At 37.5% G+C, this 15,650-nt stretch overlaps 1 protein-coding gene across 1 annotated transcript in view; it reads right to left on the bottom strand.

Moving 5' to 3' along the window:
* LOC113226655 (neural cell adhesion molecule 1-like) overlaps positions 1-15,650 on the bottom strand; it is a 136,522-nt gene that overhangs the window by 82,287 nt on the left and 38,585 nt on the right. Inside the window, exon 4 of the mRNA XM_026459375.1 lies at positions 1,616-1,824. Within this exon, the coding sequence (XP_026315160.1) occupies positions 1,616-1,824 (209 nt within the window). The remainder of the gene's footprint in view (positions 1-1,615; positions 1,825-15,650) is intronic.

Below are 15,650 nucleotides of genomic sequence, written 5' to 3'. Positions count from 1 at the left end.
TGTGTGTGTGTGTGTGTGTGTGTGTGTGTGTGTGTGTGTGTGTGTGTTTGTTTGTTGCGGGAGAAAGTGGTAAATACATTCAGATGTTCTGTATATGTAAGAAATTAAAAATGTTATATGTTCATCAACAACAGATCTTCAGTTTCTTAGTAATTCATTGATTACAAATAGATTGATCAAAACCTATTACGTAATTTTGAAACTAGTGCTAGTAGTTTAGTATAATAAAAAAAATATAAGACGTGTCGAGTAGCCTAATGTTTTTGACCTACCGCCTCTTAAACAGAGGGTGGGTGCGAATTCGGGCTTGCGCTTCTGTGTTTTTCGAAATTAACGTGCGAAATTTAATTTCAAATTTCAAAAAAGGAAACATCGTGAAGAAAACTGCACAAATCTGCACAGCAATTTAATGGTGGGTATGAAGTTCCCAATCGCATTGGGACCGAATGGAAACTACAACCCAAGCCCTTTCATTGTGAGACGAGGTCTGTGGGACAAGTTTTTCTTTTATGATAGCAATATTATTGTATTCTTCTATCCTTTTAAGAGTCTATCCACCTCAGCTCGAATTTAAATTTTTCCCGTACTAATACGCTTCATTTTGCTTAGGTCGAGCAGGATCACTGGCTTTATTTGAAAATTATTTTTTTACAAACGCAATTAAAGCCGTTTCAAAAATATATATCGTACAATATATCGTGTCCTATTTTCTTATAAATTTTTAGGAATCGTGTTTTCACACACTATAGTAATATATCCTCAATTTTGCTATATATTTTTTCCAAAGTTATTGATTCAATACTTTCACTGTTATGCGGAATCAATCAACCAAAGCCATTTATTTGGTGGCCCGAATTATGTGTTCGGAAGTGTACTATAATAATATAGAACACATAACTCTTTAAGACAAAACGAGTAACAGCTTTCGTAGCTGAACGGTTACATTGCTGGTCTGCCAAGCAATGGTCCCGGGTTCGGTTTCCGGGCCGGGACAAAATTTGTATAATTTATACCAAGTCACGGGACGAACAAGTCATACGCCTGGTAGTAAGCCACGCACCTATCCATAAAAGTTGCATTTAAAACAATGATCTTAGAGACACTGCCGTTACGTCCGTCACCCTGAGACATAAGGTGACAAATTCCATGTGCCGGTAATTTCACCAGCACCCTCCTCCTACCCTTCCAAATCATACAATTAATAAAAAATACATTTATTTCTCTCGTGAGTTTGGATGTAATTTGTGGTTGTCTATGTGTGTGTCCATGGCATACGCGGCACAGGGTTTCCCTAGTGCGGGGCTATGTTGAGTGTGTGCGCTAAAAAAAAGTAACGAAACGCAGTAATGATTACATTACTGCTTGGGCGATAGAAATAGGTAAATCTACGAGAATGTTTCTTTTATAAATAAGTAAAAGAAGTAGTATTTCTCTGGACGAACTCTTTCATAAGGAGGTCTACTGCTACTAATACATTTGTTTCTCCCGTGAGTTTGGACATAGTTTGTGATTGTTTATGTATGTGTCCATGGTACCCACAAAACAGGGTTTCCCTAGTGCGGGGCTATATAAAAAAAAGTGTCATTTTAAACAGAGCATAAATATAAATACTTACCAATAACATGTAGACGTATCTGAAAGTTTCTTGTCGGCGAATTCTTAAAGTCGACTCTGCAACGATAAAAGCCCTCGTCATCCAGCTGCACGGTATCGAGGGTCAGAGCTGCTGGTCGAGCTATTGTGGCGAAGTATGCACGAGGGCCGAATGCGTTGGGGTCGGACCACTGGAGAGCCTTGTTGAACGAGCGACCACGAACGTCGAAACTGTAGACAAAAGTAGAAAATTATTCAAACATTCAAGGTGAAAGTCTTTCACAATTTGGGTAGTGGAAAGTAATCCATGATCAGTGGGGTGGTGACGTCATACAGGTACAACAAGGAATGAGGCCGCCACACTATTGTAAGTAGTTTTTGTGCATGGTGATTTAATTATTATTCATACAAAGATCTCAAACACAAAGAAAAATTTCTTTTTTTTATGATACCAAGACACGTAATTCCATAACAGTGTCACTCAGAGCTTTAATAGCAAAATTCTGAGCGGTACTGCCACTGCGACCGTCACCCTGAGACATACATTGACAAGTTCCAAGTGCTTGTAATTTCACTAGCACTCTCACTCTTCTAAACCGAAACGCAGTAGTGCTGCTATTACTGCTTGGCGGCAGAAATATGCGGCAGTACTTCCCTGAACGACTCTTACACATTCACAAAGAGCTTCCGACTGGACACGAACCAGTTTGTTTGTCCTTATCTACCGACTCGAGACATAGGGTATTCCGGAGACACTACGGGCTCGCCGGCAAGACCAGGGTACAGGAGACGTCCGGGTCAAGCCCTCCGCTAGTGATACTCTCTTTTTGGCGTCTCTGGTGTACTCGGACTGGGGTATGGACTCGCTGTGGTTTGTGGTGAGCTACAGAGATGGACATGTTCGTCTGCTCTGGTGGTGTGTGGCCGGGACGTCTGTTTTTTAGTAGCGGTCGACGAGGCCCTTTTTTTGCGTGGGGAAATCTTCCTAGGAGACCTCTGCGCCACGGGGGCAGCGGGAGGTTGTGCCGGACTTCTGCCGGCTAAAACCCTACGGTGGCCTTCTCGGGTGCTCTAGTGGGAAGGATCCGGGGTCGACTTTTGCGCACCGGAACCCCTCCAGTATCTAGAAGGAGCTCTCTCCTCACGACGAAGCGGGCCACACTGGCACGTCATCCTTCTCGCGTCTGCCTAACTTACTGGCGAACGAAGCCCCTGCTCCGATTGCCCGCAGCTGCGAAGGTACGCCGCCGCCGAGCGGGATCAGCCCTCTCCCGATTACGCTCGGCAACCTTCTTCTGAAGTATCACCGCTTCACAGAAGGAGACCACTGCCTCATGGGACTATATATATAGCCGCTACTACGCCTGGCGGAGAGAGATCTCGCCCGATACGGGCAACCAGGATGTTCCACTCGGAGGCCCACGCGGGGCACTCCTCCAGTGTGCGCTGGGCGGAATCCTGGTCCCTCCCACGGTGGTGGCACTGCGTCGTCGACTCGCATCCGATCCGATTCAGATACTCACTGAAGCATCCGTGCCCGGTGAATATCTGTGTTAGACGAGGCCCTAAGGCGACGAGGCGCGTGGGGCACGTGAATTGCTCTTTAAGTTGGAAGCTATTTCCCGACACTGTCAGAGGACACTGCGACTGGCACACACAGGCACACACAGGCACTTATACGCACTCAGAGTGGATAATGGTACTTGTAATGATTATTGTGACTTTAATTTCCTAAACGTAAATTATATTGAATATTCGAAATGTAATAAAAAGTGTTTTTAACGAAAGAAACACCTCTCATAATTTTACTTAGATGAAAATAAATAACTGGACATGGCACAATTCACGACCATCATAATAATATAAGGTTTAACGTTCGTATAAATAAATTTAAACAGTTTAAACATCAGGGTGTTGTCCTTGGCGAATGGCTCGCTGACAGCCTTGTCGCCGTTACGTCAATGTGACCGTCAATATGTGGGGCGCAGTGCGGTATCTAAAGCTACGGAGGGGCGGAGAGTGACCATTCTCGTTACTTTTTTATTCTTTGCTTTGGTAAAAGGCCAGTTATTTAACTGATTTTTTTTTACAATGCACCATTACAATTATTTTAAAATCCAATTTCGATTACCTAGGCCAGTACTTTTGTACTACGATGCAGTAAAGCCATTTCCGGAAAGTCGTAAGTCGAAAAAAATTTTTAGTTAATATTTGATGATTTTAACAAGTGTATGTCGCTCCTCGTAACTATATTTATACATGTATCTATATATGTGGAACATATTTCCGACCATTGGTCATCAGTAGCAACACAAGACTTTTGCCTTGAGACACGTATTTGGGACAAGAAAATATGGCGTAGCTTCTCGAACGCTGCACAGCCGAGTCGGATTCGACGATTAACCTCTTTCTCTGGATAATTTGTTGCAGGTGTAAAAAATCGTCAACAACTTCGAGAGTATAGTTTCCTATGTTGTGGACAGGCCCGTCACTTGATATTATAAAAAAAATGGCAGAACTTAGCCATTCCACATGATTTTCGTCTTATCCATGTTTATTTTAAGTCCGATTCCTTCCGAGGCTCTACTGAGGTCATCAAGCATTGTACTTTTTTTCCCTGTGGTGCGTTGTAAGTGGTGAGGTGTGTTGAAAGTACACAATAAAAAATACGGTATTTTGACCTTTGAAGTCAAAGTCAAAAGTATTTATTGCTTTCATGTGTATTATCTTGTGTTCTTAAAATTAAAGTAGTATAAAAATATATATTTATAATTATAAAAATAAAAAACATAATAATCTTATCGTAAAGAAAATAATAATAGCAAAACAAAAATTATAAAATATTACAACATAATATAATGACTTTTGCTACAGTAGGAACAAAGCGGATTAAGTTGGTATAGGCATTCTTCAAAATACTGCATCAGACTATAGTAACATTTTTCTATCACAATAATCCTTCATTACCACAAACGCGACACCACGAAAATACTTGAAATTTCAATAACAAAATACATTGCTGTCAGATATTTGAAATTCTAATTACGGAATACATTCTTAGGTAGTAATTTACAAATACAAAATACGCCTTTGTATTTCAATTACAAGTAATTTATGTAGAGTAATTCGGGTCAAGTGTGCGCACTTTTTAATTTAGGTATTACTTCACATAATTTATAAGAGTTAGGAACATAATGCAAAAAAATAATTTATTAGGCTAAATTTAAACTAAAACAAAAACTTTAAATACGCTTTTTTCCTATTAATAAAAAATGATCAAAAATCTGAATGCGTTCACTTGATCCGCATTGCGAGTAACTGTGCGCGGGTGGGTTTATGGGGTAAGTAAGTAGACGCAGGAGGGGTATGTGTGTGGGTATGCGATGTAGGGGATGTGTGTAAGCGCACTGTTTGCTCATGGTAAAAACATAATAATAATAAACAGTATTGTTAAAAACGTTGATATGTTCTTTATTGTTACATAATTAGTCTTTGCATTTCAGTTGAAATTATCACTAAAATTAAGTCAATAACACCTTGAGATTTATTCACTTCAGGGATGGGACCTATGATTAATTAGAACAATTTCTTAGACTCATAGATACAAACAAACATTATTTGATCACATCGATTATTTAATCACATTCCTCTTAGGAATTATATTTTTGATATTGGTTATAATTACCTACTATGCATACATAATATTTATTGACTTTATTAACTGGTGTTCGTTCGATTTTTTTTATATAATTCCGCGGTGATGATTAGGCACTGATATATAAAATAAAAGACTGTTAAAAATATTGTACAAATGAATGAACGAAAATATTACAGATGGAGCAAGTGTAAGCATATGCATACTTACCCGTGCACACTTTCCCCAGAATGCAAATGAATAATCGCAAGATATTAAGCACCGAATATATATAACCTTCAACTTTTTTAGAGACACTTTTACACTGTTTTTAGAGACCAAAAATCTATGGATGTAAATAACAAAAACAGATTTTTGCTTAAAAAGATTAACCAACGACCGCGCGTCCAAGTGCCAAATCGGAACTAATTAGCCACTCAGGCGCCTTGGTTTTACCGAAACAAACCACCTACCCCTCTTCCTCTGTTCCGGAGATATAGCTCTTGCACACACTTACCCACTGCGCTTAGTTACCTCGAATGACTCTACTGCCCAGTACTGAGTTTGGTGAACAAAATACATATCAACAAGCTTACATCAACAATTGGTGATGTTGGTTATGAACGACGTAGAATTTACGTAGGCTCAAAATGCCTAGAGGGTGCGATTACGATGTTGTGATTTCATTTTTTAGCTTACAAACAGGCATACAGATAGACGTTCCAGTTAACGTAGAATGCGACCGCCATCTATAATAATTATAACATTTTTATTAAAAAAAACCGACTTCAAAAGTTTGTGGAATTCATCATTTGGCAAGTTTTACTGAAATCGGTTAAAGGAAAGTGGATGAAATCCAATAAACCAGATTCATCCACTAATTTGCCACTATTAGAGGTGGAATATTTTCTAAATGAGACCACAGAGGCACGCCCTTACTAACAAAAAAAAGAATCTTCGAAATCGGTTTACAAATATTGGAGTAATCGCGTAACGTACACACAAAATATAAATACAGTCTAATTGAGAACCTCCTCATTTTTGAGAAGTCGGTTAAAAATTTACTTTTATTTAAAAGTGAATACACTTGCACATGTAATACATTAATTTGAGTGTTTATTAGTTGTTATTTTTACGTGATGGCTGATATTTTTATTTTATATTTTATTTATATATTATATTTTATTACTATATACTCCAATTGGTAAACTCAAACTACAGTTGAACAAACTGCAAATTTAAAAGCTATCTAAATCGATACCTCCAAACGGCAACTAGTTCACGGCAATGTTCCGTTTTTATTTTGTTTTCTGTTTCTTTTTTTTCACAAATGTTTTTTTGGTTTTCTTTCGAATTTGGTTTTTTGTGACAAACTTTTTTTTACAAAATTCGCGGAACTTAGTATTAGTAAATAAACATGGCTGTTTACAAAATAACAAAATGGTCAAAAATAAAGTTGGCATAGTGTTTATTGGCGGTTACGTCTTTGTATTTTAGTACAATCTTCAGCATAGTGACGCAAGTAAAATTTTGTACAATTGTACTGTAGTACTATACCCAGCATATAGAAAAATACTTGACTGAAAACTGTTCATCTATAAACCTCCGCTTTTAACCAAATACTGATAGTATTGATATCTAATATAGAATATTTTATCTCTTACAAGTATCTTGAAAAATCTTCACAGCAACTTCAGAAGTATATTATAAATATATAAATTAATTTTAAAAAATGGCTTTAAATGAAATGTACCCGTAGTATAAAAATAATTAATATTCCTCTGAAAAACAGGCAGAGGTAAAAATTAAAAATAACGCCAGGCGACGACAGGGTTCCGCAAACACTACTGGGAAATCTCTCACATAAAACAATAAGGAAAAGCATGTTACGGCACATTAATCACGTGAGACACAACGCGAGCGAAAATATGATTACCATGTTTCCTATTTGTAACGTCGTTGCTTGAAATAGTACTGTTTATTTAATCTTTTTTAGTCATTTAAGCAGTTTTAATTAGTAGTTATTATCAGCTGCTTGTCAGAAAACCTTCAAAATTTTTTGAATGCACTTTAAGTCTCTTTAAAACTTTCTACAGATATTATTTAAATTTTTATTGAATTGACATTCAATTATTTTTTATATTTTATAATTCAGGGTCTAAATCGCATATACGTATTTGTATTTTCAAACAAATTATTCTGACCCTTTACAGGTCCCACGATCACGGCTGATTAAGATGGTCATCTCAGATTCTATATATATCTCAGATTAATAATTTCGGAGGTTGTTTTGATAGTGAAAGTAATTAGTAAAGCTCTTCAATTTATTTATATTTTTTTGGAAGTTCGGACATAGTTAATAACGAATAAATAAATATATACAATATCACAGACTTTGCTCTGATTCCAAATTAGGTAGCAAAAGCACTTGTGTTATGGAAATCGGAAACAACGACGGTACCACAAACACCCAGACCCGAGACAATATTGAAACGTTAGTTTGTAGAGACCTCAGAGATGGCGACACCATGCAAACCGATAAGCAAACCCACTCATAGCCACAAGTAGCCACACTTAGCTACACATAGCCATAACATAGTAGATATTATGGTGAGCATTCATATACCGAAACGTGAATATTCTTATTTTTATTTTTGTCGTATGGGAGAACCACTTAGAAGACCCATGCCTAGAAGTAGAGCCCATAATAAACGTTTTACAGTAGATATACGACGTTTGAGAATTATTTGTAATAAAAAGTTGGTAAAATATATAGGGGTCAGGAAAGCGAGACATTTTGCCACATGAATCATGTAAAGCGTGGAAAAATATCATTACCGTGGCTTTGTAACGTGGAATATTTTGTTTCTTTTTTTTTAATGGCGTGTGATTTGTTACAAATTTCACAAACGACAATCTAGACGAATTGCGAATACTGATCAAGTCTCCTTTTCTGCGAAAGTTAGTTACTGGCACAATTTTGTTAATGTGATCGAGAGAATTCAACAGTTTATATACATATATTTGTATCCCAGCCTAACTAATTACAATATTTGTAAAAGGAATAACAATGGAAAAAAATACAGCACTAACCCACTTAAAATAACTAACCAACAACGAACAGTGTTATATCTATTACAAAAACTTGATTTATATGCGACTGTAAATTTCACTCACGGAATATCAGATTGTAGTTTACGACGTGCGTGATTTGTAAACCACCAAGGAGAAGGGCGTTTTGCGTAAAAAACAATGTTTGATGGCTTGTACAATGACTCGAGAAGGGTTTAGACGTGTCGATAATAAAAAGACAGTGAAAAGAAGAAGGATCCCAGTCAAATTTGTATGACATGGAAGTTTTGGTTTTTAATACCTCATATAAGGGCCTTTTTTTAGTGACAAGACAAACAAGTCGTGAATCTGGTGGTAAGCGACACGTCTGTCATAGCAGTTGCAGTGCCACTCAGATATATAAATTGCAAAGATCTGAGGAGCACTGCCCTGCGCCTACGTAAGTTGACAAGTCACATATGGCTGTAATTTCTCCAGCACTCTTAACATTCAAAACCTAAAAGCGGTAATGCTTACATTACTCCTTGGCGATATAAATAGGTAAGGTGGCAATACTTCTGGCTTAAATTAACCCTTCAACCTTTAATTAATTATCAAAGGTAACCTAAGCTTATTGATGAATATTGCTTGCTTCCTTTCTGACTATAAACATATAGCAATAGGGTACTTTTTATTTTGAAACAGTGTTGCTTTTTCATATTTACATTTATGACGAAATAATTACGATTCTAAATTAATTCGGAGGACTTATTTATCACAGGAAATGTATAACGTTTTACATAAAATACGTAGAGTAAAATTTTACTCTTGGACTACGAGAGGGTGGGTGGTAGTGATTTTTAATATTAATGTTTGCGATGAAATAACGAGGGTCCCAATAAAATTATTGATCTGACTTTCTGATCTGATTACCAAAGGAATGGTCAGTTTAATGGTGGAAGTAGTTTGATAACATTTTACAGAAAATACGTAGACTAAAATTTTACATTTGGATTTCGAGGCGGTGGTATTGACCTATAATATCACTGTTTGCGTTGAAATAACGAGGATCCAAATTTAATTTATTAATTTTTGACTGATTATTTATCAAACATAAGTGTAAGGCTGCCTTTTCATCAGAGATGTGCGAGGTAGCGAGGCGGTGAGAGGATGCGCAGTGGCGCTTTGCGAGGATGCGTTAGGGGCATTTATTCGACACGGATTTCATCGCGCTCGCCGAGTAGAGACCACGTTGCCACCGTGCAGCGACCGCGAGCGTCTAACTGTCATGCCAAAATATGCCTATTTAGATTTTACGTTTTAATTTAAATGAGCGTCCCGGACACGCGGGCGAGATTGGCTTGAATTTGGTCTACGCGGCAGCCCGCGCGGCGACCGGACTTACGGACTCTTTTCAGCTATGCGCGAGTGGGGTACGGTGTGGTGGGGTGAGCAGTGGCGATGTGTCAGTGTCAGTTAGTGTCACATTTTCAGCAGTCTCCGGAGCTGCGCTAAGCGAGGCTAGGAAAATGAAATAATCCTGTTGGTGGATTTTTCCTCGCACCTCTCTGGTGGAAAGGCAGCCTAATAGATTTTGTATTACATTTTACGTATAATAGAGTCACATCGAGAGATGAGATCTTTCAAGACAATGAGTTTATTTGCTACTTATTAACTGGGTCCTTTTTTACTATATGTAAGTTGAATATCATGGTAGTAAAACATCGTGATTGACCATTAACTTAAAATTGCTATATGCAAGATGTTGATTCTATTCATCGCTGTGAACAATTGTAATATGATTGTCATATTACTACAATTGTTCATCGCTATGAACAATTGTAATAATATGTACAAATTTAGTATAGTGGCTCCGTTGAATCCGGCGAAATAGCAACCGCTCCATACTACATGACCATACTTACTCAACCAAAATGTGTGGGACATCTGATAATATTTTTTGCGATTGGAGAGCGTCTCACGCAGTAAAAGTTGTTCGTGTTAGGCGCCAAATCACTCTCTAAAATATCGACGAATAAAAGGCACCCAGCAATTTTGTTTGGAGTTAAAAACAATTATAATAGTACAGATGTTAGTATTAACAGAATCAATAAAAGTAAAAAATTTCAACCCAGGTTTAACCTTGCATGTTTTTTACATTGTGTTAAGAGAAACATGTGATAGTTGGGGAGTACTATAAGTTTTCGGAATGAACAATAATTAAATACTATAAATGGTCAGAAATGAATTTATTGTTTCTCAAAATATTCTCCGTTAGCGTTAATGCACTTTTTCATACGAATGAACCAATTTTGAAAACATTCATGCCACTTGATGAAACAAACTGTATTCTACAGCCAAAGAGTTCCATTTTCAAATGTTGTAATTACTTTTTAAATATTGTTCATGTAAGTGGCCAGTTCCGGAAACTTATAATGCGCCCTGTGTATTAAAATGTCTGTTATAAACAAAATATCAAAGCGTTTTTATATCACATTCAATAACACAATAGTAAAGTTAAATTCAGGGAAAAAGATTACTCATACGAAAACATCGATTTCATACAAGATGCTTGCGCGATTTTTCTATATGGGAGGAATTTATTATGCTTGAAGGGAATTCGTTTGACATCGTTATTTACGTTTTTTTCCAGGCATTACGTAGCTTGCAGGCTATTAACATTTTAGCATATTAATTGCAGTTGACGTAGTTGGTTCCATTTTATGTCTACTAACACAACGTGTTTCAACAATTTACATTAAGTAGTAACAGTCTTTACGGAATGCGTGGAAAATGTTTTTAGAGATTTCTGACATTACTAGTACACAGTTGGTCCATAGAAATTTTTGATCCTTATTAGAAACAGGATTGGATGGCTTGAAAAAACTCAGGCAGCTAAAATGATCTTATTGATCCGTCTTCTCCGGTACCCTGTATGCACATATCTGTATATACCCGACACGGTGTGTTTATTTTAAATGGGACAGTATGGGGAAATTCGAAACCATTAAGATACAAGGAAACTGTCTTAGCAACCATTAAGTTATTTTTTGTGAAAACAAATTTGTCATAGTCAATTTTTTTGTCAAGCGTGAGCTATCCATTAAAATGATAAAATTCATCAAAATTTTTTGGTAAGGGATAAAAAATCGAAACAGCATTAGTTGTCTAATTTCGTAAAAAAAAATTTTATACGTGTGTAAGAATTAGAAATCCCGGAATGGATACTAGCGATGGTAATAAAATGAAAAATCTTTCCACGTCTTCAGATTCCATGGAGGAGGTGTCATAACATTCGTTTTATACTGCTTTTAAGGAAAGTAGTGTTCAAACTTTAAATTTAATGGTACGTAAACAAAATGGCACTAACGTGACACCATTTTCTTTCGTAGCGAGGTAGGTATGTTATGACGTGTTCTGCTTTTAGTGTAGTACCGGTGCTAAAGCTATAGTCCTACAATGTCTTTACGACGTTAATAGTCGCTAGTAACGTATAAAGGCTGCTTGGACGTTCGACAGAGACGCTCCGTCACCGTCCATTTCATAATAAAATTAATTAACTAGAGAATGATAACCTATCGCCGCTCACCAGGTCCGCCCACTTTCGAAATTAGTAGATCCATGGACCGTATGAAGCCCCTTTGCATGAGCGTTTCACGTAAGTTCTATATTTAAATTTCGCGCTGTTTGCAATGCCAAATCCATCAAAAAGGCAGAGATAAAAAGTCTCTAAAATATTAAAAATAATCAAAATCCTACGAGACTGTCAAACTTTGTGCTAATACATATATATCAAAGTCAGTGAACTTCTCCATAAAATAGAGCGCGCGTCCAGCCGACCAAAGTACTTTCGCGTTGGCGTCAATCAAGATTGCAGCACGACACGGGTTGCCGCTGTAATCCTGCAGATCCTGGATTCATCAACTCAAGGTACGCGGTGCTTTATTCAGTGTCTGGTGATGACATTGCAAACCTGTACGGTTTCTAGTTTAAAAAAAAGATACAAATCGCGAGACAGCTCCACAAGCTTTCATCTATCCTATGTATGGGATATTTTCCATTTCTTTTAACGTCGTTTTCATACAACATATTAGAAAATTTTGTAAGGAAAATAGTAGGTACAGCGTCCCTAGTGGTCATGAGAACTAGACTAATATTATTTGTACAAATATTTTAGGTTATAATAATAATAATAATAAAAATCTTTATTTCAGACCATAAGTCCATAAGTGTTAGTATCATATAAAAAGAAAATCTTAAGCACTATTGTTAGTAAAAAATAAAAATGTACAAATAAAATAACAAACTAAACTAAAAAACCTCCAACGTTAGACATGTAGTGACGACCACCGGGCGACCATTGGTCCGTCCCAGTGGTCGGCGAACGCGGACAGGATGGTGTTATGGCTAACGACTGTTAACATGGTAAACTCACGGTAAAGTTGCTGATTGAACTTGCATAATGTGGAGGATTTATGTACTTTGTGGTTTGAAGCCTTTAATTTTTAAGCATATGATACGCAAGGCAGATCTTCGTAGGATTTTCGTAGCAGTAGAGCTCTAAGAGTTCGTCGAGGGGAGTACTACCTTCTTACCTATTTCTACTGCCAAGCAGTAACGTGAGCATTACTGCGTACGGTTTTGAAGGGTAAAGGTGCTGGTGAAATTACAGGCACATGAGACGTGTCAACTTATGTCTCAGGGTGACGGGCACAGTGGCAGTGTCCCTCAGACCTTTGCGATTTAAAGCTTTGTGTGGCACTGCAATGTCGCTTACCATCAGGTGCACGACTTGTTCGTCCTGTCACATGGTATCATAAAAAAAAGATAACTAGTGATTCTAAACGTAACGAGTTTATTATCTGTGCCACAAAGATATAAAATGATTTGATTTAAATCTATCTGTACGCAGGGTGAAACTAGTATTTTAATACACTAAAGAATCTGTATACCTCACCACTTTCGCCTTTGACCCCTTTTTATCACAATTGTTAACCGACTTCAAAAAAGGAGGAGGTTCTCAATTCGATTGTATGTTTTATTTTTGTATGTATGTTACGCGATAACTCCGGTATTTGTGAACCGATTTTCATGATTCTTTTTTGTTGGAAAGAGGGTACCCCCATAGTAGTCCCATTTAATTTTTAAGAAAATCGTCCACCTCTAAGGGTGGCTGTTCATGCATGAAGATTCATTTTTATAAATACCGCCCAAATTTTATTATAAGGAGCAATTATTTCAATGGTTGATTTTACTATTCTTCAATTCAAAGTGTTTTTCTCTCTCAATATATATAGTTAGAACAGATTTTTATTATCTCCTGTCTCAAGTCCCGTATAGGGGCGAACTAGGGGATGAATCCGGGTTTACGCACTTTCCAGTAACCGATTTCAATAAAACTTGGTAATTATATGTAATTCCATAATTAAAGCACTTTTGAGGTCGGTTTTTTTAGTACTCTGTACTGAGATTATCATATGTCATGTTGAAATCAAACCCCGAGTGAACAGCTGAGAATGTTGTCGTTTATAATAATACTCTTAAAAACGTTTTTGACATTCGCAACGGAACAAAATTATTTCCAATATAATGGAGAGATTAATTATTTCATAATTTAAGTACCTTCAAAAGCTTCCCGAGGAATGAATAATAATACTAAGCTACTAACGGCTAATTCCATGAGATAGGCAGCAATTTATTCCGCTGTTCAATCCGCAAGCAAAGTCCGATAAAAGTAAAAAGTTTTCAAATTGGAATACTTTTCAATCCAGTTAAAGGATATGACTTCGAGTGTTTACTGTTTATATTGAATATACTGGATTCGGAAGGTAGCAAGAGATACAATACGGAAGTCCGTATCTCGGAGATCCGGTATAAATCAATCCGCCATGTTTGTACTGGCACACTCGGAATAGAGATGAGGTTATTTAATCAATAACCCATATTGAATAATCGATAAAGTGACTTTATCGTTTTCGGCGAATGAAGCAATACTTTTCAATGTTTCTATGTGGGTAACAAATGTAGTTTCGAAGGTCTGTGCTAACAATCCGAGCTTTGTTACGTGAGAGATATTGAGTTCAATTTCTAGTACAACCGATTCGAATACATGGTTCATAGTACTTTGGCAGACAGTAATAGAAACTGACAAATTTATTTACTGAAAATTATATCTTACGTCTGCTTACGTCCATTTACGTAGCATTCAACAGTAAAAACAGTAACAGTTTCGTTTACCTCGATGTATTTTTATTATGACGGTGATTGTGGGCTATGAAATGGATGCTTTTGAAATAATAAGACATTTAAATAAAAAGGTGGGATGACGATGCAAAGAGGTCACATCGTCACAACCGCATTTATTACATGTACACTGTAAAATATCGGTCTTGTTCAAGTTCGCCTATTAAGATAATTGTTGGAATCAATCACAACAAAATTTGTCACTACAATCATTGTAGGCTTAGGGCGACTGCGCTGCAGTGGCGCGGCGTCTATGGCGCTTCAGTAATTTTTAGTTAATTAAAACGTGATACACACAGAGAGCGGGTGCGGTTCGGGTGCGTGTCGGGTCGGAACCGCGGGACAGGCGCACGCGACTGCGCTCTGTGTGTCCTGTTGTCGTCCATATAATAATAATAATAATGATAATGATAACGATGACGATGACGATGACGATGACGATGACGATGACGATGGCGATGGCGACGGCGACGGCGACGGCGACGGCGACAGCGACGGCGACGGCGACGGCGATGACGATGGCGATGACGATGACAATAATAATAATAATAACGCACACACTCATAGTCCCGCACTAGGGAAACCATGTATCGCGGGTGCCATGGACACACACATAGACAACCACAAATTACACCCAAATGCACGAGAGAAATGTAGGCCATAAAAATATTTCTCCCGGCCCGGGAGTCGAACCCGGGACCTCTGAGTGGCAGTCAAGCATGGTAACCATTCGGCCACAGAGGCAGCCCTATATAAATACACGGTTTTGACCCGACTCGCACCCGCTCTCTCTCTGTGTGTAACGCTTAATTGTAACTGCAAAAGTGGCGCGCGGATGCAACTTCGCTTCTAAATATTGTATGAAAATCAGTACGGTCTCTGCAGCGCTTCTATAAGCTTCTAATATGAAGGTGCCTTTAGAACAGGGATGCACAGACTTATTAAGACTAGGGGCCACTCGGGCAAATCATGAATTGATGGCGGGCCGTCAGAAGTATAGGTAATTAAAGACAATAAAGAATTGATAATAATGTATTAAAATTGAAAAATAATTTATTAATTTGAAGCGTGGCACTGCATAGTGCTTACAATCTTTTTTATATTTGGTTCAAATTTACTTGTAGCAACA

Source organism: Hyposmocoma kahamanoa, unplaced genomic scaffold (assembly GCF_003589595.1).
Source record: "Hyposmocoma kahamanoa isolate Upper Pololo Valley unplaced genomic scaffold, ASM358959v1 192, whole genome shotgun sequence".
NCBI lineage: Eukaryota > Metazoa > Arthropoda > Insecta > Lepidoptera > Cosmopterigidae > Hyposmocoma > Hyposmocoma kahamanoa.
The sequence above is the reverse complement of the archived record's forward strand: the minus strand, read 5'-3'. Positions and strand labels throughout refer to the sequence as shown.